At 40.7% G+C, this 23,166-nt stretch overlaps 1 protein-coding gene across 1 annotated transcript in view; it reads right to left on the minus strand.

The window, feature by feature from the left end:
• The window catches only part of ITGA9 (integrin subunit alpha 9), a 213,392-nt gene that overhangs the window by 15,285 nt on the left and 174,941 nt on the right, over positions 1-23,166 (minus strand). The window contains exons 23-26 of the mRNA XM_035898145.1: positions 12,185-12,310; positions 11,477-11,596; positions 9,369-9,470; positions 1,166-1,285 (exon numbers count right to left, since the gene is read on the minus strand). Of these exons, the coding sequence (XP_035754038.1) occupies positions 1,166-1,285; positions 9,369-9,470; positions 11,477-11,596; positions 12,185-12,310 (468 nt within the window). The remainder of the gene's footprint in view (positions 1-1,165; positions 1,286-9,368; positions 9,471-11,476; positions 11,597-12,184; positions 12,311-23,166) is intronic.

Here is a 23,166-nt window from a genome sequence, read left to right on the forward strand (position 1 = left end):
TTATATAATCTATGAAGTAGAGGTACAATCTGTAACACAGCTATATACACATCTGTATAATCTATAATAAGAATCGCATGGCCAGTTTTTGGCCCAGGTTTGTAAATCCATTTTACAGCCTTGTGACCTGCAGTGATATGTCCTTTCGCAGCACGTCGGGGCTGCGACCTCCAGTCCCGGCACAGCCGGTGAGCAGAGCCTGCAGCGCACATGCTGCTAAACAGTGCGAATCAGGCTGCTGGACCTCTGCCACGGGAAGCAAAATAAGGTTGGACTTGTTCCCATGCGTGCATTTGAGATTTACTTCTCTCAAAGACAGTCCCTGACCTTGACCGTGGCCTTTTAAATTTATGGATTGGTAACAGGGAACCGAGGAATGAAAACGCTTGAAGCTCCTTACCCTTCATATTTACCACACCAGATGGCTGCTGCTAAGTGTCAGCATCAGCCCAGTTTTACCATGTAACAGTGCCTGGGTACAAGAATTGTATCTTATCAGAGATGGCGTGAAGGCTGCCTTTTATCAGGTCCCGGTGCTTCTTGCCCTGGTAATGCATTCTACTCATCTGGAACTTTTTCTTTAAGGGATCTGAAGAATGTATTGCTGGATACTCCCCTCTCCTCCAGGCTTTTACCTCTTGAAAACAGTAGCTATCAACTGGTTTTTGCTAGGCATGCACCCAATCTTTTAGGTAGTCGAGCAAAGTTGACGTGATTTTCAGGAAACTGTGCTGAAATCAGTGAGCCTCAGTCATCAGAAACCATAGAGACATACCTAGTATCTAAGTGTGAGATAAAAGCAGGTTTCTAAGAGGGAGCCTTTGTCCTGAAATGGTATCAGAGGTTTCAACTTTTAATAGCCAGGCCCTAAAAAAATCCACTTTTCCACTTCTTCTCTACATCATGAGTCTCTCCCTGTCCCTCACAAAAGCCTGGATATGAGTCATAGAATCATAGACAACCAGGTTGGAAGGGACCTCAAGGATCATGTGGTTCAACCTTTCTAGGCAAGAAGGATATGAAAATATTTTTGCTGGCCAATGGCTTCTGTAGTGGAGTAGGCAATTATTTAGTTCCTAAAGCAAATGGATCTTAAATGCAAGGATAAATTTACGCTTTTTTTCTGGGACTAGCCTTGGTGTTTATGTTGCATCTGTTACCTTACCTTCCATAAGAGCACAGCCAGCAACAGGAAGATGAGAATTCCCACCAGCAAACTGATGGCAATGATCCATCCGACAACATACCCACGAGGCTCCAGATTGTGCAAAGCCTCAAAGACCACCTACAAAGCAATTAGAAAAAGATCTTTTTATGATTGGAAGTTGTATTGTTTTCTCTTGTACTCATCTTATTAAACACATTGCATGGTGGCCTTACTGATCATATTTCATCTGTCAAACAAATAAGGAATGCGTCCTTAGTTTCGTGCTTTCCATCTATTTTTCGCAAGAGATTTAAAGCTTTCAAGTGGAATTTGAGTAGCCATGCATTGGATCCAAAGGATATCAGCTTCCACTCTGAAATAACTCTTATCCCGCCAACCTCCCAACCCCACCCCAGACACTGAGTTTGTTCTGCTGCTGGGCCACCAAAGGTGCACAAAGATTTGCATGAAAAACTCCATTCCTTGGATTGGCAGGGATTGCCATGACATCTCGCGTGGTTTGTCTTACTCACCATGTTCCTGGCCCTGGCAAACACCCTGATGCTTCACATGAAACACTCCATGTATGCTGAGCTTGTTAACTTTTTTCACAAAAAATGGGACAACTCACATATATCCCTATTGAATAGAAATCGTCCCTGCTGTGCTTCACAAGACACATTGCGTGAAAGAGGGAAGGGCACGTACAGTCATAAGTTCTTCTGGGAACACTGAGAGCAGTCCCCTGCTGTTCTCTTTTCTTTTCGTATAGCATGCATGGCAGGGAAATACATCCTACAAAGAGCTTTCCTTAACTGTCTGCCTTAAGAAGAAAATGGGAGCAAATTATACCGCTCGTATACACTATGTGAATTTCCAGTATCTTATTTCAATCAAAACCAGTTCCTCAGTGGAAAACTCAAAACCAGTTCTTCTCAGTGAGGGCTATTTCTATGTTAAATTTTGCACTTTAATATCCAGCAAATGCAAAGAGGCAGCAGTGATTTTTTTAAAGGTAATACGTTTGCTTTGTCTGGCTTTGTTTTGGTTTGTTTTGGAAGGCAAAGTAGTGAGTTTTCCTCCCTCCTTCACAAACCACTTCCATCATCTTTGCTTAAAAATGTCAAAACCCTTTTGTAGATATGAATTGTTTAATCAATCTTTTAAACAAAACAAAAAAATCTGGGGGTTAGAGTCAGATACAATTATGCAACCCCAAGATACTCATCTTTAAGAGGCCCATGGAAGACCCATGAAATGCCTCCCCTCACTGCTGAGACCGTTCAAACAGCATCATTTACGAGACAGCAAAGGTGAAGCCATACAACCCGTATGGATGTTGAAGGTGAGCATTCAGGAAAAGGCTGCAACAGGGAAGCTCTGGGTTCTCCATCCTTGCAGGTTTTCGAGCTTCAGGCAAAGCCATGGGGATCCTGAGCCACTGCAGGCAACAGCCCTGTTTCAAGTGGGAAATGGGACAGGGCAGCCTCCCAAGATCCCACCAACCAATATTTCTGTTTCTGTAAGCATATGCAGTCTCAGCAAACACCCACAAAAATTACAGGCACAGACGAGAGAAAGCAGGTGAGCAGGGCTATATTTTGTCATGGTGTTCCCATAAAGAAGTACTCAAAGATCCTTCGTCTCAGTTTCACAGGCTAATGCTGATTAAGACCACAGCTTTTCTGGAGGAGGAATGTGAACAAGCTGATTTAAACACAGAGGTTTTTTTCTGTTGATGAGATATTATCAGGCATTTGATGACAACGAGACATGAAAACACAACAAATGGACAGGAATGAAGCTATGCATAGATAGCATTATCTAAACACATTCCCATAACTAGTATCACAATGCTCAAAATAGCTCTTGAACATGGACCCATTCTTCACCCAAGAAAAAGAATAATTTTAGTGTTTCAGACATTAGCACAAAGCCTTTGTCAGACTTCTTAAGACATCTTGCTGAACAGAGAAACTTTCCAAAGCAGCAGAGTTTCCCTCATAGCCAAGATGAGTGTAAGGGAAATACCAGACAGAGAGATCAAACACAAATCTTGTGCCTTCCTCATATTTCTGAGCCAGCTTGGAAAGATGATCTGATGTGGCAGTCCATTTCTCATGGAGGCTATGGGTAGCCATCCGTCTTGTGGACACAAGTCAGATGACTATTTCTTAGATGATAAGGCACTAATGTTATTCTCCCTTCTGACACTAAAAGAAAAAAAAGCTCCCAACATTTTAAGTATTGCCAACTTTAGTGAAGAGACCTTTCAAGCAGTCCCTGGATGCAAAATGAGGTGGTGCCTTCTCTCCACTACTCAGAGAGTAAATGTTGACATAACACAACCTCCAGCACAATAGACCTGTATGTCCTTCATGCTGCCAAAAGACAGAGCCAGGAATAGCTGCAGAGATCAAATCATACATCATCTCTACAGCAAGAGCCCCACATTTCAGGTTTGAAGTGCACTGGCTAGAACAGCTTGGCTGCAGCTTTTGCAGTCACAGCTCGAGCTATAAGGGTAGAGAGCAACAACAGCTTCTTATCTATCCAGTTTCTTCTAGCAGTCTGGAATCAACATACGAGCATAAAAAAAACCCTGCTCGTGGCTTTGTGGTTTGGAGAGGAGCAGGGATGTTGTACGTGTTAAAGTCCTTATCCCTCCCAAGCCCTCAAGATCTGCCTGCATTAATACACAGCCACTGCAACGAGTTTTGGTGAAGAAGAAACCAACAACAAAAAAACCAAGCCAAACCCCAATCAAACCAGACTGAGCAGACAGTCGGTGTATATCACACATTGAGAGTGTCAGGAAGAAGCCAGTACCCTAAGTGGTGGGAATGCCAGGGAAGCAAGTCATCCTGGGGCGGGAAGGTAGGAGGCAGAGCGCGACGTTACTAAAGAGAAAGGCACCAGCTGCCACCTGCCGCTTGACCCACTGGCCATCGTACAGTCTCTGAAAGCCAATCTCGAGTGAACCTTGAAGTCCTTTTCCCGTCCACCCCACCAGCGCAGCCCCTCTAGGGCAGCCGACACGCTGGGGAGCACGAGGCAGTCCCCAGCCCAGCACACTTCCCACAGCCCTCACTGACAGAGAAGACAGGAGTGATAAGAGCGACTGATGCAGAAGAGAAGGTGGGAAAGGGGTGGGAAAGCGTCTTGGAGAGGGCGGTGGGGGGCGGCAGCTGTCCAGCTCAGGGAAAGCACATGCAATGGCCAAAAAATATGGAGAGGATTACAGGCTTGTCTTCAGACTCTGACGAAATGCTAGGAAAGGCTGTGAAAAACACAGTTGTCTTGACAATGTTTGAGGAGTTTTGGTTTCATATTTATCTTTTGCATTTCCCGCTGTATTTGCGGGGTCTGAAAGCGGGGAAGCCTGGGAGGCAGTGTAGCTCACCATTTAGCTATACATAGCTCACACATCAGTCAGGTTTTACACAATGTAACAGCCCTTCTGTAAAATAACAGATCTGCACCCTACCACTGATTTCTGAAATGTTGAACCTGCATGGACAAGGGCATCTACCAGTTCATCTTCTACCTATGCCAAACACTTGCTATATTCTGATAGTCTTAGTGAACAAATTGAAAAGGATCAGAATATTTTTCTTTAGTGCTTTTAAGCCACTGTATTACAGTAAAGTGTGTGGACAAGAAGTTAAGAAGTTAACTGAGTAGGAATTTTGCAAATACTGAAGTTCATACTGTGCTGAAGCGCTTTGCAGAATAAGCACACGCTGCTGCACTGGGACTCAGAAAGAGAAGAAACATACTTCAGCAAAATCTGGTTAGAAACACATAATTGCAAAATTTTCATTTCCTGTTGCTTATGTGCACTAAATTAATTCTTGTATCATAAATCACAGCACCATGGAGGGCATGGGCTTACCAAAAATGCTATTTTATTTCTGTATTATCACCCAGAATATTTCTGGTGTTTCAATCCACACTGCACTGCTGGCTGACTTGTCCATTCAAGTGTCGTTATACCTGGGGGGACTTGCAGTAAAGACACCATTCTCCTATACATCTGCACATATATGCATCCCTTTTTATATATTTATTTATTTATATATACTAAGGAAAACCTTGGAAGTTCTTGCAAAATACAAACCTGATGTATCCTTGCTACCTGCTTGCCTCTATCCTTGAGAAATTAAATGTATTTTATTGCTATTGTGTATTGTTCTGTTCCTACACCAAGTGTGCGCTTCTACCTGCCAGACTGCACTGTAAAGACAAGAGAATTTATAAAGGGGCTGTTACAGTAACAGATGGAAAGGTAAAACAACGGAATGAAAAACAAAGCACAGTGAAAATGGTAAGGCAGCAAATAACACACTGGAAAGGGGGCTGCAAAGCTGCTGGAGGAAGCACACATCTGGCTCCAGCCAGGCTAGGATGTTGCGCCCATCTCAAAGGTAAGCTGGAGAGAACAGGTGCCTTAAAAGTGTTTCTAAAAGGCAAGAGGAGGGGGGTGGTGGGTTGCTGAGTGGAAGAGGTATTCCCACGTGTATTAAAAAAAGGCTGGGATGTCATGAGAACTGTGTAGTACCGCAGCCTGCTCCTTCTGACTCAGACATGGAAAACAGGCCAAAGTCAGGAGTCCTCTGTGCCACAGGCAAACAGCTAAAGCTTAGACATGTGAATATGCATTTAAATCTCTCTGCGTATAAATATGCATATAAAGACCTCTCTAAAACACCTTGCAGGTCTTCACAACCATAAACTTCACTTTTTTAAGTTTTTCTTTTTTGTTGTTGTTTTCCCTGAAATATATTTGTTTATCATTGCAAACATAAACATACCTAAATCCTGAGGAAAAAACAAAAACCCATGTAGGGCAACCACTTGCCTGTGTTGAATTAAACCTGGGGTGACTGGGCTGAAAATGAGAGAACAGTGAACTCTACCCAGGAGGAGAGAAAGGTTCAAAGGCCTGATAAAGTATACCTGTGCCGAGCTGACAGCACCAGACACCTACACCGCAGCCTTCAGCTTTACAGGGCATTTTGTTGCAGTAGCTGCGTGCATTTTATCTGGGGTTCCCCTTTCATCTATGCAGCTTTGCATTCCCTCACATTCAAGAGAAAGAGGGAGACTCAGAGGCATTCAGATGGTTTTCACAGTGAAATCCAGCCTAATCTTCCCTCCACACTGGCACAGACAGAGGGAAGTCCTTTTGCTCCATCAGAGCACTCCTTCGCCCGCACACAAGCAGTGAGCACAGGATCCTTGGATCTGGTATTTGACCACTGCTGCCTCATGGAGCTTATTGTTGGTTTTGCCTCACATGCAGAGAAGAAGGGAGCCAAACTTTATGGAAATCCATACGCTCAAAAAAAAAATGAAAGTATGCCTCCTGAAAATACACGCCATCAGTTTCAGCCAATACATACTCATGTTAATACAACTGTCAACACAGAGCCAAATCCAAACTCTGCTCGCCTTCTTCATGTGATTTGACCAATATAAGAGTTCAAACAGCCTATTGTAATCAGAGACAGAAAATATATCAGTCCAAATCACATAAAACCATATCCAAATCCAGAGAAATATTTCTGAAAATTGCATAAATGCATCTTTTTTTTTCAAACGGGTTCACTTCAAAGACAGACAGCCTGCTTTCCCACTTACAGATATTTATATAAGCTTTTGCATCTCCCTTATGAACCGTCTAATAGAGTCTCTGACAAAGCTAATATTTATACGGGTGGTCCTGCCGCCACTGGTACTTTTACACTTAGCATCATAGCTATCAGTCTTCTTTTTCCTTTTGTCATCTTTACAGATAGTTTGCACCCTGATATTGTGCACTATATTGTAAAAGTGCTCAGTGAAGTAAGGGCACCTGGCTCTAAAAACAACTGTTTAAACAGGCTGATAAGTCTACATTTAGCTGTAGAAGGCAAAAAGGCCTCTTCAAATTTACCATATGGTAAGGTGTCTAAGAAAATGTTTTTCATTGTTAGGGAACACTTTCATAAACAGACTGAAAGGAAGTCCATGCACGACTGTTCAGAAGAAGCCGCTATCCAAATGGATATGGTACAGCAGTCAGTCCATGGTCAATGAAATGGATGGGCTTTAAAAAGGAAGAGAGGAGTATGAACAAAGACATTTTATCTCTCCTGTCTCTACTTCCAGCTGAATAGCTGTGGCTTGCAACAAGTACTATTCCCTTCTGCATTCCACAAGAAGAGAGAGGAGGGAAAAATGAATACCTTGAGCCAAACCACATGTCTGAAATTCTTCCCTGAACATGACCCTATGCAAAACATACAGCAATGGTGAAGCCAACAGACATATGGAAATAGCATAAAGGAGAGAGCAAATGGCACTCACATTAGAAAAGACTTGGAATTACAATTTGACATTACATGGCTACAACATGTCAAGCATGCTCCTTTACAGCTAGGGCTTCCCAGGAACTAGAGCAAGCGCCTGTTTGAGGACTAACACAGCTTCCCAGCACACACAGGGCACTCTATAATCATTGCAACTCAAGGCTTGATGAAAGGCTTTCCGGGAGCAGGAAAAGAACTATGGTTTTTTTGTTTGTTTTCTTTTTTTCTCAAACCATTAGATAACAATGAGATACAGCACAGCTTACATTCCTAGATAAAAGCATTTCTAAATTTTGAACAGTAAATAATAGTAATCCCACACATTTTACATTGCGCTAACATTCTGAGAGATTCTAAAACCCTTTACAGATCAAAATATTTGCCAGAGAGATCCTGGCTTCTTCCATTTCAGTTGGGGCACGGGTATCACAATCAGGTGTCGCTTCAATTATTAATGAAATTTTGCCATAAAATTGCAAGATTTGCTCTGTGCAAGCTGCAGAACTAAAGAGAGATCAAGCAATGTATTAACAATCAGGGCTGCAGGTCACTTATAAGGCACATTCCCAGGGAAAGCTAGCTATGTTTTTCATTTCAGCTGCCAAGCCTATTTTTTAATTCTCTTTAGAATGGTCCAGAAACCTGACAAAGAAAATAAAACAAAAGGGAAAAATGGTGTCCTGTCACATAAAAGAATTTCTTTTTCTGACAGGTCTAATAAAATAGATAGTTAAGGCTAGGATTGCAGACATGATGGTGGAGAAGATGGTCACTGTAGTGGTGTCTCTACTTTCAGATTGAAGGTAGTAAGTAGATGCAGATTCAATTCTTCCTTTGCCCGTAGGGTTTTAAATCCAGTATCTCAGAGATGAGTGCTTTACTTTGGAACATAGTGTCTTCCAAAAGTGTATTGAACTCAATGCTTTCACACTCAAACCTCAATGGTAATCACTAAAATGGAGCCAATGAGAGAACGGTTGCATGAGCTGGTGGTGATGACAATCATTGAGGATAAAAAGATAACTGAAAGATGGATCTAGATCATCGAAGATAGATTGAAAGTAGTCCAGATTACCTCTGATCCTCACACGAGAGAGAAATAAGAAATGAAACTTTAAAATTTCACCAGACAAAAAAAAAAAGCTGAATTTGGGTGTGGCCCCCTATTCAATCTTCATGTGTAAGTATTAAGTGACTCGGTAGTAGGAAACCAAAGCCATCACCACCTCCTCCTCCTCCAGTAGGTTGTAAACATGGCCCTGTACAGTTTTACTTACAGCCAAAACCATGACGTGAATTTACCTTGAACTTTAATTCCAGCCTCACGCAGATCAATACAAAATGCAGTATCAGGTCATACATGAATTCCACCACCTCAGCACAACGGAACAGTTAAATGAATCTCTAAAAGTTTAGACCCCCTTGCCCATTTTCACAGCTCCCAAAATATCATTAACACTTCTAAATATTTCATACCGGCACGTCTGAAAAGACTTTGCTGGGGTTTCAAGTCTCTGCTAGGTTTTTCAAGGAAAATCTGAATTAGATTAAAGCAGACATTAACCCTAGAACAGGAAGCTAAACCTAATTTTGGCACGAATACCTCAAGGGTATTACAATTTTGGCTAGTACAACAGAGATCCTCCTGTTCCACATAACATCATTCACTGTGATGGCATGGTTATCACAGAGAGCAAAACCACAGAAGCACAGTTCACAGCACTGCTAGTCTAGCCAGACAACATCTGGGCACTCTCATGGGCTAGGTTAGCCCAAGCCCAGCCACAAATTCCAGTTTGCGTAGAGCTCTCAACAATCTCCAGTCCACTGGGATTGGGAAACCTTTCTTTTCAGGTTTATTTACTTACTGGTTTTTCTTCTGGGCTCCCATTGGGCACCTCCACAACTCTGAGGTCAGGGTCCACCCGCACCCTTGCCCTTGTGACGAACTGGATGACTGATGAACTATCCTGAGAAGTAAAAAGAGGAAGAATTGGATTTGAGGGTGAAAAAAAAAATCTCCCCCCCAAAAAATCAAACATTTGCCAGTGTAATAAACACATCTAGACAAGGCTTAGTGGAAGCTGGGTTGAGAATTAAGTACTATCCTGGTTAAAACCCCACTTTGGAAAAACATCCCTTATGCTCATAACAGACAGACAAAACTGAGCACATTATCTCAGATTAAAACAAAATCATGTATGTTGGACTTTAAACACATAATTTGTATTTGGACTGTTAATGTTTCCCACATTTACCACAAACGCAAAAGTCAGAACTTTGCCAATCAACACATGCAAGCTCAATATTAACCATCAAAAAAAGTTATTTGTTTTTTAACTGAACAGAAAAAAGGTATACAAAACCTGGGATAAACTCAAATATATCCCAAGGTGAAAACTTCTTGATTATTTGAATCTGTGCACTGCAAATATCTTAAATATTCAATGTATGCCTCCCCTTATTAATATATGTTTTTTCCTGTATTTTACATGGCGCATTTTAACAGGCACATTCCAGTAAGCTGCCATTTCAACTCACAGGTTAGTCATTTGTATGCTGTTCACCTCAGGGAGGGTAGGTGATAGTAGCAAATGGCATGTGACTGGGGATACTGACCCAAAGAGACGTGTAAGCACTGTATGTCTTTTAAAGGACTGGTGCTAATGGTCATCTTGGAAAGGATCCAGCAGATGGGATGAATCCTGGCTATTCCCAGGACTGAATTTCCCAGAAGCATATTTTGTGTGCAGTTACTTGCTTACCTATTTCAGCATTTCTATAAGCATGTAATAAATACCTGAAACTTCTGGCCTTGCCTATATTTCCTGTTTTCAAATATGAACAAACATTAACAGACCAGTTGGTTTCAGCTGGAAAAGCCCAGAGCCATCAATTGCTTTATGAACTGCTTTCTATTAAGTGCTCTCTCCAATGCTTTTAATCTAGCAGCTATCAGACAGGTTTATTTTAGTAGGCTCATGCTATCAGCTTTCTCCTCTGATTGTCTTACACCCTCATAATCTTACAGCATCTTGCCGCATTTACACAGTCAGCATTTTTGTAAGTATAGAAAAACAGGGCAAAATGCAGTAAACCTCTAGAAATTTAAAAGATTTTCTGTCTCATTCAAGGGCTTCAGAGAAGAATTGCAACCATTTGGTTCTTGTTACAAATGTCAAGCTCAGCGTTAATATGGCCGTGATGTATCTTCTTTGAATAATAATAATTTGAAGTAAAAAGTTACAGAAAACTGCCACATCTCTGTTTACACAGAGGGAATGATAGATAGCTGGTCACAGTTTACATGCACTTACTCTACTTCTCATTTTTCAGAATGAAAACTTTTGGAAATCAATTCAACTTTCAGAATTCTCTAGCCTTAACACCATGCATACAATTAGAAGTCTCATTTGTTGTTTCTCAATGTATAAATTTCTATACTTAATTTATTTCTGTCTTAATGGGTAATGGGTGAGAACTAGGATTAACACCTCGATACATGCTGTTGATAAATAGATCTGTTTTCTTTGACACCATGATTTTTTATAACACACTAGTAAAGAGGAGAAGGAATGCAACTCTTGACTCCGTTGATACACATAAGCCTGAAAGGAGGCTGTAAGCAAGGTGGTTGTTGGTCTCTTCTCCCAAGTAACTAGTGATAGGATGAGAAGAAATGGCCTCAAGTTGTGTTAGGGGAAGTTTAGATTGGATATTAGGAAAAATTTCTTCACCGAAAGGGTTGTCAAGTACTGGAATGGGCTGCCCAGGGAAGTGGTTGAGTCCCCATCCCTGGAGGTATTTAAAAGACGGGTAGACAAGGTGCTTAGGGACATGGGTTAGTGGTGGGATGGCAGTGCTAGGTTAACGGTTGGACTTGATAATCTTAAAGGTCTTTTCCAACCTAAACAACTCTATGATTCTAAGCATATTTAAATTAGTATTTAAGACAAACTACAAAGGAAGCACGTACCTTCTTCAGTATCTCAGTATTCAGCAGCGTGTAGATACTTATATCACAGGACTCTGCTTTTGCTAGTGAGCTTAAGTTGCAGCGTATAATTAAGCAGGACCTTCCTGGTCTTTCACAGTCCTACAGGAAATACGGAAAAAACTGTTAGGCAAAGGAGGAAAAAATTCAGTGACAAATTGTGTGACAACAAACATGCCAGCTGACTAAGTTACATAGTAAACTGCTAAAATATAGCACTTCTGCACTGAAATAGCAAGAACTTTCAGGACCTGAAGACAGCTAGATAGAGACCTGCATGAAAGCAAGGCAGGTGAAATTCAGCCCTCTGCAGAGCTGCTGAGACACACGAGCACCTGGGGCTGGGCCACCGCTGCACATCAAGCCCTCTGCGCAGGTCAGGCACCAAGCACGGTGCAGGGCCCTGGCTGCCCCACGTGCCTTTCACAAAACACGACAGCGAGGGCTCTGGTCACCGAGTGTGCACTGCCATGTCAGGTAACTCCCTCCCCACCGCACTTCCTATATCCATTTAAAAATCAGACAATTAAAATCACTAAATATCCCCCCATCACAACATCAGTATTAGCCTAGATGCCCTATCAGTTGCTTTATAATGAACCATCTGCTTGAGTCCTTCATGCTGAGCCATGAAAAATCTTTTGTAAGATACACTGTATGTTCAAGTTTGTCATAGGCGGACTTTCTTACCAATACTTTTCTGCCAGACTTTGTGAAAAAAGCAAATATTGTGTGGAAAATATTTTCATTCTCTTGAGGAACAATGCATGGGCTGGGGTTTCTGTGAAAAGTACAGCTTCCTTTGTCCTGACCAACCTGCAAGCACAATTATAAACACAATTATTATTCTGAATAAAAATAAATGACACAAGAAGATGGGATTAGTCTGTCCATAAAAATACACCTACATCTGAGCTGGATATCTGGACTCCCATTAACAGTCAAAAAATGAGAAATAAGCACTTTGGAAGTCAAATAATCCTGAAGAAAATATCTAAAGTAAGCCAGACACAGACAAACAATGCTCTGGAAATGGCTCTTGACTGGATAGGATACGAACATATCTAACCTAGCTCACATGTAGGTGTCTGTGTTCTACATGTCTGGAGATGGAGACAGAGGAGAAAAATCTCAGCAAAAGATATAAACCACCACGTAGCATTTTAAGTCAAGTGTGTTACCCTGAGTATTACCTTTTTTGTAACTGTATTTTTTGGTACTTTGGCCAACTTGGCTGTTTCTCAGCTTATAGCAGAACTAATGAGATAAATGAAATCTTTCTGTAAATGCACAAGCCTGGACACTAAATCTGTTCTTTTACCTTCAACATAAATAGTACAAAAATAAAATTTTTCTATCATTGGCTTATTCACTTGTCCAGAAAAGTAAATGTTTGAAGCAAGTGAAACATACCAAGCTTCGATAAAATGATCTTCAGTCAAGATAAACTTGCGCTAGAAAACCCTTCTCACTTTTTGCAGCTTATAAATATTCACTGAAGAAAATATATTGGAATTTAATACAAACTATGACAACAAAGTATCAGCAAATTCCTCCTGCCACCATCCTTAAAAACTGTAAGAGTGAGACGGAGATTTTCCCATAAACCACCAAGTGACATTCTTATACATCCTGCTGTTGACCTCCCCACATCCTCTACCCTGAGACAATGAAAACTTGTACCTTATTCAAATCACAAATCCTTGAAAAAGGGAGGAAAAAAATTGTTGGATATAGATGTTACTGCATGCTCTGAGTCTGATTCTACATTAAACAGTTTATAGCCGAGTTAGTCAAAGTACTGCCAAAAAGAAACAAAACCCAAAGGTCTATCTGGCTCTTAAATGCTTTTTTCCAGACAAGTGATGTCTATGTCTCTTGGTAAGATATACTTTTTCTGCTTCACTGGCCCACGAGCTCTTCATAATCTGTTCTTTGAAGTACATATTCATAATCTGTCTTTACATAATCTGTCCTTACGTTCTCAACAGATACAGGCACAGGTAGCTACCCACAGTTTACAGTCTCCTTGGGATCAACTGAAAATTAAGACCATGATGTTCTTCATTTATCCAGATCACCTGGAATGAATTTTCATTATTTATGGCAGGTAAGAGATTCACAAAGCACATTGACATTTATTTTCTTTGAACTTTCACATGGGAATTAGATCCAGATCAACCCGAAGGTTTATGTTAAATCAAGAACAGCAAAGAGTCAAGACCTATTTGGTACTTGCTCCTTCTCCCTGAAAGTTTGAATTACCAGACACTTGGACAGATGTCATTAGATTCATGCAAGAGATACAGAAAGGACAGTATGAGCTTCTGCACTGCCCCAGCTTTTGGCATACTCTCCGAATAGTCCTGCTTTACATCCTGTACAAATACGGTGTAAGAGCAAACCAAAGCAGAAATATCTCACAGGACTAAAAGGAATTATCTGGCATGAAGCAACATAAATCTGGCCCTTTCTTCTCTAAGTGATTATCTTTTCTTAAACTGAAGCTTGGCTACATCTCTTCCTTTTTCAAACACTTTAAACAGAGAAAGGCACCTCCAGAAGACTAAGTTTGAATTTGGAAATACCCTTTCCTCTCTGCCAACTATGCAGCAATCCTACACAAAGCAGCTATTAAATTCAGTGTCTCTGCCCATCTTAGGAGGGACACATATAAGGACTGAGCACCCCCTGCCACCTGCGCTGCTCTGGAACAGACCAGTGGGTCACCCACAGCCTGTTTTAGTAGCCAAAAGCAGATGTCACTTCCTAGAAGGAGAAGGCAAACACTACTATTTGGCCTGCAGAATTTAAGGGAGTTCAACCAGACAGAAACCAGGTTGTATTCATCTGTGTATCTGTGATCAATCAGCGGATGCTGACAGACGGTGGGCAGGAAAGGATAGAAGGCAGCTGAGAAGCACTCAGTTTTCATTAGCACTCTCCGAAAACAGCAGAGCCACAGAAGTAGGGGAAAAAGTAACAAACCACTTTGAAATGGCTGGATCATGCTGAAGTAGAAGGAAATGCAGCCTTTCCAAAGGACTGGCCACAGTTGGCTTGTTTGTTTGTTTGTTTTGTTAGGGTGACTGTCGGACACATTTCACACCATCTCTTATTTTCCTCAATTTTTACATGCAAAAGGGAAGGTTCAGTCAACCAGTCAGACAAAACCATAGTAACTTTTCATTAAACTTCATTTTCAATGAAAAATTCAGCCCTAGGAAATCAACCCACTAAATAAAATCTTAGCACAAAGCTCCCGCCTGCATTATGCTTGAGGGTGAACTGCATCTCTGAAACACAGATCAGGATTTGGCCTCAAGCCTTCCCTTGTTCAAACATGGTGCTACCCCCAGCCACCTGTTTTTCTCCTTGTGACCAACCTTATAATCTGGTACACAGAGAAGAAAATTTCTGGAAGGCTTTAAGGTCTTTGCATGAGCAAACGCTTACAATTTATAGATGCAAGAACTGTGCAAGTCTTTGAAATGGAGTAGGTAGCCAGGCTCTTTGACAAAATCTTTGAGTTTCAGGGTACGTGACATACTAGAGCTTTTTGGAAATTTCCATGTGGTCTCAGCAGCCTATAAAAAGAAAAGGACTACCCCCAAAGTGATCTTCCCAGGACCTGGGGTCTAACATCTCACAGAAATAGCACGAGAGGGTTTTTGGAGCAGTGCAGAGGATGTGGAAAGAGATGCACGTTGCCTTTGCACTCAGTACAAGCACTATACAAAAGCCACAGAGAAAAACCAACATCCAATTCCTAACACAAACAAACAACAACAAAACTGGGGTAGGGGGAACAGGGACAGAAGGGAGGCTCTCCTAAATCCAACATTAAGACTGCAGCTTGAGAAATAAAAACCCTATCCTGACTGAGATACCAAGCAGGAGCAGCCCTGCAGCCTCCCAAGGAGGGACTTCCAAGTCTCTGCTGAAGGTTGTTTCATTTTGTTTTCCAGAAGGTACTTATCTGTTTTAAGTCCTGCGTGACATGATTTGTGGTCTGGTGCACTGGCAATACAGTGAAGTCTCCTGTACTGGAAGTGTACCTAAAATCTGTACGCAGACAGATGTAGACAAAGTCTACACTAGCACATAATGTAGGGCAAACAAAAAGGTGAACCAGGCTAATTGCACAGCAATCTCAGCACCCAATATCCATGTTACATACTTTCCTAACTTGCTCTGAGAATCTGATCTTGTGGTCTGAATAGGCTGCAGCCTCAAATGAGTGTTAAGTGGACTCTTCAAGTGCTCCTTCATCTTTCTGTTACCTCAAAAAGGAATCCAGTTTGTGCACTCTGCGATGTGAACCACAGCTCCCTGCGTGGGGAGTGCTGGGGATTTTGCTTTAAAAGATCACTTCTGGACTGAATGAAGATGCTAGTAAAGAAGCACTCTAAGGCACACTTCAGTCTTCAGCCCAGCAGAACTTCTGCAAAGGGTGACGACTCCAAAGGTACACAAAATACACATCATGCATGCTTGCTAAGAACAAGCTTTCAATTTTTTTCCACTCACAAGTGTGGATATTACATTAACTCCTACAAGCAGGACTCCTGGAATTCATATTGTTTGTTATATACTAGAATATACATTTCTGCATAAGCAAACCCTTCTGAAACAAAAAAGCTACAATCAGTCCTGACCATATAAAATTCCTCCAAAACTAGAAGCAATATATAGCTTTTTTAATCTGACCTAGCAGATTTCATTAAACAGCTTTACATTGCAGGAAAAAAAAGGCATAAAAATAATTTCAAAGGGCTTAAGTTATTTTCTCCTTTTTCTTCTTCTCTATATACAATAGTCTATACTCTCACATATAGTTGAGACTACCACATATAGAATGAGTTTTTTCCACGGTAACAGTGTAAAATTTTTGTAACACAGAACTAAATACTACCAGCTACTGATCCTAGCCTTCAACTCCTGAAAAATCTTTCCAATTAAGAAAAAACATCATATTTTTGCAGAGCAATTACATTTTCAGTTTTTCAGTTCTAAACCGAAAAATTCATAAAGGAGTGGTTTTCTGATGGAAACACAAATATTTTTCAAAAAACTTTTCCACAAAGAATTTATAACTTGATACATTTATTATGATTTGTCATTGTTCTAATCAGAATAAAGCATGTTTTGACCATCTTGAATAATGTCTTCATGTGAGGCAAACCAACACCAAGAACAAAAGCAAAATTTTCCCACACAAGTTTTTACTGACAAGGGTTTCTTTTTACCAGGCTGTCCATATGTAGGGATGTTCCCATTCTCTAGGAACATCTTGTCATAGGCTGCAAAACACCTAAGGTCAACGCATCATGTGTATTTATTTTTTTTTTCTAGTTTTTATCTCAAGTTCAAAGGCATTTTTGTCAATCTGCTCAGCCTCAAGGTAAAAAAAGGTAAAAAAAAGAAAAATCACTCTGATATTCCCACTGTGGAATATCAGAGGGATTAAAGCCAGCCCAGCCTGCATTCAGATCTTACCTGCATTCTTGAACATCGCTGGATGCCAGAATCTACAATTTTCAATAGTGAGGCGTTATTGCCCGGTGCCTCACTCAGACACCTAACAGGCCTGCTTCCAGGTGGACATACAATGCTTAAAAATCACCATCATTTAGAGAGTTTTAGCTGGACATCCAGAATCTAAGCAACTGAAGATCACTACTCACTCATGAACTCTCCTGTTGTACACAACACGGGCATATACAGGCAACATGCACAGACACGAAGAAATATAAGCTAGAACATTTGTACTACGCAGACTGTAAATAGCACCTTGCATAACAGGCCTCTAAAGGTCACCATAACTCTGCAAAGTATTACTAATTATCATCATGCAGAAAAGCAGAATATTCCTCATGCTGCCTACCCTACCCATACATGGCCACACGTTCAGAGCCAAGTTAGTCTCTAGCTTTGTTAATTTACTGGATGTTGTTGTCCCCTTAAAGAGCCCATGAAGATGCTTGAGAGACAACGTTTAAATAGAACAGCCTATACAACGGGTTACTCTGCCAACTTTTTGTTGTCAGCATAAACCACTAAGCTTCTCAGAGACAAGACGTAACCACTGTAGAAAGCATGTGCATTACTTCATGCTCTAAAAATGCTGTATCTGCAACAAGGAAGATATTCCCACAGGACGACTTTAGTGGGCTCTGAACATTTGAAAAGTCTTATGGAGCAGGCGTAAACCCGTAAAGTAGCAATGATTTTTAACCATATCAGACTACACCATCCTTAAGAAAAAGTGGCAGAAGGACATTTCAGAGTTGTATGTAAATCGTATCATGTACACGCCACACACGTTACATCCTAAAAAACTGCAGGATATTTAATAGGGCTGTATGGGAATAGCACGTTGGATTTATTACATACACAAGGATCATCCTTTCTGACTTTCCCTGCACATGTAGGGATTTATGAGAATACTTGGGCTGGGCATGGCACTTCAGCAAGGCGGTACAAGTGCAATCACCACACGTTCCCTGGGAACACAGAGGATAATCCAGGGTTGCCAATGAAACACTTCTTGCACTTCTAATCCAGGTGGGTTTAGGGAGTTTGGAGTTTGTAGGGGAAATAATACACCTGCTGCCTCTGCACATTCCCCTTCTACCATCAGGTCTGCCCCCCAGCTTCAGGGTACTCGTAACATCATTTCAGCTCATCTGTAGCTACTCTCAGAACATGGCAATTTCTTGCAAGCCTTTCAGGCCTTTAAGAAATTGTTGGGGTTTGTTAGCAAATGTTTTAAGTGTTCAGGCCCTACTGCCTGTAACATAAACTTCACAGGTATACTGAAAGCCAGTCGCCCCCTCTAGACTTAACCTTAACCCATTTAACATGCATCAAAGGCGAGACCCTCCATTTTTTCAGAACCTCATATCCTGCACAAGATGTCAACCTGGGAGAGGGAAATGAAATACAACTTCCAAACAGGGGGCTGGAAAGGTCAGCTGAGGCTCAAGCGCAGGGAAGTGGAAATTGGCATTTGGCGTGGGGTTAAGTATGTGCATGTGATAGGAGTCTCTTGGAAGAATGAGACTGAAAAACATAAGGAAACTAGCTGTTGCTTCCAATGAAGCATTAAGCAAAATCTCTCTGCTGCACTGCTGCATATAAGAAGCTGTGTGCTAATCCCATGTTTAATGATTGGTGTTTTACAAGATAAACAGGCAGAAAATGTGTATCTTCAGCTCATTTCTTATACACAATACTAGACTCCCATTAATGCAAAGAATTCATTATGGCATTAAAACTTAAAGTTTCCAGGCTCTTCCAGTAAGCCTGATTCCTCTCTTGAGCTAAATAATCACCAGTTATTAGCAAGAGCCTGGAAGCCAGCAGCATTAAGCTGACACAAAGCAAGAGTGAAGGTGGAATCCAGCTGTGAGTGCGTTTGGTGGAACCAAACCCAGGTCCGAACACGGGAAAAGCGTGGGGGCAAGTTCAGGGAAAACGTCATGAGACACAAGATATTTGGAACTGCAATTTCAGCTTCAGGAAATACGCTCAAGGTCTGAACACAGGTCAGTTGTTTCACAAAATTGTTAACATTGTTCACGTCTGAAATGAATGCCTTTCTCATCAGCCCTGGGGGATGCTGGCTCCAAAGGACAGTTTGTCCGTAGACTTCTTGAAATTGCTGCCAGATAGTTTTTACATATTTCTCTTTTCTTATTAGTTTTTTACTGTTTTATTTATGTATGCATGTCTAATCAGTGGTTCAAGTTTGCAAATTGGATAATAAATAACAGATCCTTTTTTGTTTATCTTTGTTGCTAACCATAGCACACTCACCCTAATATTAGGGAAAAAATGTATATGTGTGTCCTGATTCAAAGATACTTATTCACCCAACAGTAGGTGAACAGAGATGAATTGATAGGCATGGTTAATCTAACTGTCACACACACTGAGAAAAAAAAAAAAAAAAAAAAAAAAAAAGAGTACTCGCAAGAAATTCCAGACAAGGTCAGACTTTCAACAGTAGACAAATAACTTATGTAAATATGTTATCTGAGTACTTGCTCCATATGCCAAAAATGTTTAATATTCACAGATACCGAAACATGTTTGAATCAGAGCAGTTTTGTTGATTCTGGCAATAAATTTAAGAGCCATTGAAACAACAGAAAAGAATTTTTAAAATTAACCCATTTTACACAACCCTTGAAAGATTTTGACTAAAAATAGCAATGCTGTTAAGCAAAACCAGTACTCCACAGATCCAATAGGTAAATTTACATGGCCATGAAAGACAATATTTAAACAGCAAAGTGGCAATGCTAAAGCATTAAATCAGGATAGAGGAGTATTCCACTGTAGCTCTGGCTCCTGCTCCTCCAGCCAAAAGGAAAACACCAGATGCACATTTGGCATAAATCTGCGCTAACCTGACTGCAATGCCTGTAAGATGTTTGTCTGATGCACTTAACCCTGCAGCTTAATTAAATAACCTGTTAACTGGGTTTGATCAGCGTAATCCCACAACATTTGCTTGGTTTTGGCCCTGCAACCACTTTGCACGTACTTAGCAGCAATCCCCAGAAGTACTGCTCTCCAGAACTAGTGCTGCCTACCCAGTTTAGCAAGAAAAGCGAAGATCTTCTGATTTAAAATTCCTGACTTAGAAGATGGCAGCTCCTTTCCTAGACAGAGGGCGCTGCCACATGTACACAGAGAGAAGAAAGACCGACCACTCGTATTATTTAACTGCAAGGTCCACAGAAAGTTCAGGCCTAGGAAACTGGTTTACCTCTAACATTCATGTGCTCCTTATATATCAGCCTTTAACAGGTGAAATCCAAGACAGTGTCACTGACAAGTACGTTTTCTCTCCCTGTGATGAACTGTGAAATGCTTAACACATGAGGCAGCAAATAGATCTCAAGGTATGTCTCTATTTAAAAAGACCCTGAAATCACTTGGAGTTCAGCGCACCTGTCCCCAGCACATCCCCTTCTACAGCCTTTCCTATGATGCATAAACCACAAATAAGCCCTTGTTTTTTAATTTACCTGTTGGACTTTCTTCGTGGGCTGTGTTGATGTTAGGATGAAAAGTTCTGAAGACTGCAGATAAATACACTCCCTGTAGAGTTCAAACAACTCGGGTGGGATGTTTCACTAAAGCAGATACTTGTATGCATCGGAAAGGTATCTAAGATCAGCTCTAAGATCTAAGCTCTCTTTAGAGGCAGTGAAGAGAAGGTATGACCTCCAAGAGGATGATATTGCTCATCTATTGTAGACACCTGAAGATTAAATGAGTCATCCCCATTAAAAAAAAAAACCTTTCTGGGGATGGGGTATTTTAAGTTAGGCAGAAGATGTCCTTTGTTTCCAGGACATTCTCAGAATTCTCATTCACCCAACGAATGGTTTATTGATACTTTTGATACTATCCAGTACCTTGCACAAGACTGGAATGATGTACTTCCAGAGTCAGGAGAGAAATCCAACAAAAGATACTTATTTCCACTCTAATACATGAACAGGGGGTTAAACCCTTCTTCCGTCAAATGGGAGATAGAGTTTATACACACAGATAGCATTGTTTTTAACTCTTCCTTTCTTAGTTTCTAAATTTACATTTAAAACACAGATCTTGTATGCTATTTATGAAAGAAGGGCTAGTTTACAAATCAGCATTTAAAAGAGGCATGTATGTTAAAAGAATTAATTAATCAGCTCTTTCCTGAATTTCCTTCTTCATTGTTTTTTGGCAGGAACAGCTTCACCAATGGGAAAATGGTGAAAGGATGTAATTCTTACACTCCTTCAAAAATAAATTAAAAAATAAATAAAAAATTAAAAGAAAATAAAAATTTGTAGACTCCCTTCTTTTCTCACTCAGTAGTTCCTTTTCACCAGGGAATTCTCTGCCTGAGAAGCTTACAAAAAAGTCTGCTGTTTATTTTTTTCCATACCTCAGAAAAACTCCCGATTACTGTGGTATCTACCAAACCTCCTGCTTCCTTCATGAATCTGATAAGAGCTAGTATATATATCCAATTCACTTCATAAGACTTCTTTCTTTATCTGAAATTCATTTTTATAAAAAGGCAAATCAGCCATCTTTTTAAAAACTGGAATTTCACATATTCAGCTAAGAAAATAGGAACTATGGGCAGTTCACAAAGTAGCAACACTTTCAGCTGACACAAAATATTAATCAGACTGCCACATTATATTGACAGGTCATGAGTTTTGCAGCGGGAGAATGTTGGAAAAATTCAGTAACTAAGTAATTTGACAAATTTAACTAGAAGCTAATTGTGAGAAGGCCACAAGTGAACTCGTCAAGTATTGCCATGGTCTGATTTTATACATAGATCACAGTGCATTTTTGTCCATGTTTTCATGGCTCTGATCTTTATAGTACCAGTCTTCCTTGAAAGACAGGCTTATCTTTGTACATTCAAAACGTGCTTTCCATGAACATTCTTCTTTGCTAGCATTTGCAAAAAAAATTTCACTGCTTGTGCAAATACTACAGCACTCTCATTGCTAGAAGATTTGGACAAAACAAATAGAAAATGTCAAATAGAAATTTGTCCAAATCTGGTTTCAACTAAAAATCTAAACTAGGAAGTCACAGAAAATTTTCTGCCACGTTAAGCAGTCTTGCTGTATCCTGAAGGCAATACCCTGCAAGGCATGAAAAGATAATTTTCAAGAACATTTTCATGCAGTGAACTCTAACCAAGGCACAGTTTTTGTATAGTGATTCAGATGGTTCCTGTAAAGCAAAAAATGTCATGATTTTTTTTCCACTTTGGATTTATTTTAAGGTCCTAACTCAGGAAAAGAACTTTATTTTACGGCCAGGCACCCTTCCCTGTATAACAATGAAATCTTAAATGAGAGCTAAGTTCCTCTTCGCTGAATGAGCTTCAGTTTATCATGGTGACATTAGGAAGACGTTTACGAGAGCTCTTTCTGAGCTGCTTCGGGGCCCTGCTTCCCATGCCCAGATGAGACTTGCCATGCTGGACCATGGCATATGCTCCTGCCTCCCCTCACAGCCATCCTGGGATGGGGTGGATGCACCAGTTTCTTCTGCAAGTGACAGGGCTCCCCAGCAAAGCCAGATTCTGTCGCTATCAGAGATGCTCTAGGCTGGGGGTGGGGGAACACCTCCAACTGCCTAAGCAAAATGTTTTGAAACAGTCATTTAAAGAAGCAATTAAAGTGAAGGAGGCAGGAAGGTCAGTAAGTTCCTGTACAATACACTCCCTGGAATGAATAATTTCCTCCAGCAATCTAGCTATGCCTTTAAATATGGTGCCAAAATATGTGCATGTGAAAGTGTATATAGCAGTCACTGAAATGAAGAGACTACAGGGGAGATGACTAATATAAAGGGCTAAAATAAATCTTGCTCTAAGTCCAAAATGTTCCCATACAAACCTCGTATCAACAGTGGCAACCAGCAGCAGTATAAATTGCTGCTGGCAAAAAATTCTCTTACATCAAGTACTATCAGCAAGTATTTATGTTTTCACATACTGCGACTGTGTATATATATTTTCAGAGTCAAGACCTGAAACTTCAAAAGACAGAAACTAAACAATTTTAAACTGGCTGTCAACAAGCAAGGGGTTTTCTACATAATGGTAACAATAAACAGGTTTGCCTCTAAATGTG

Source organism: Egretta garzetta, unplaced genomic scaffold, assembly GCF_000687185.1.
Source record: "Egretta garzetta isolate BGI_Z169 unplaced genomic scaffold, ASM68718v1 scaffold670, whole genome shotgun sequence".
Classification (NCBI taxonomy): Eukaryota; Metazoa; Chordata; class Aves; order Pelecaniformes; family Ardeidae; genus Egretta; species Egretta garzetta.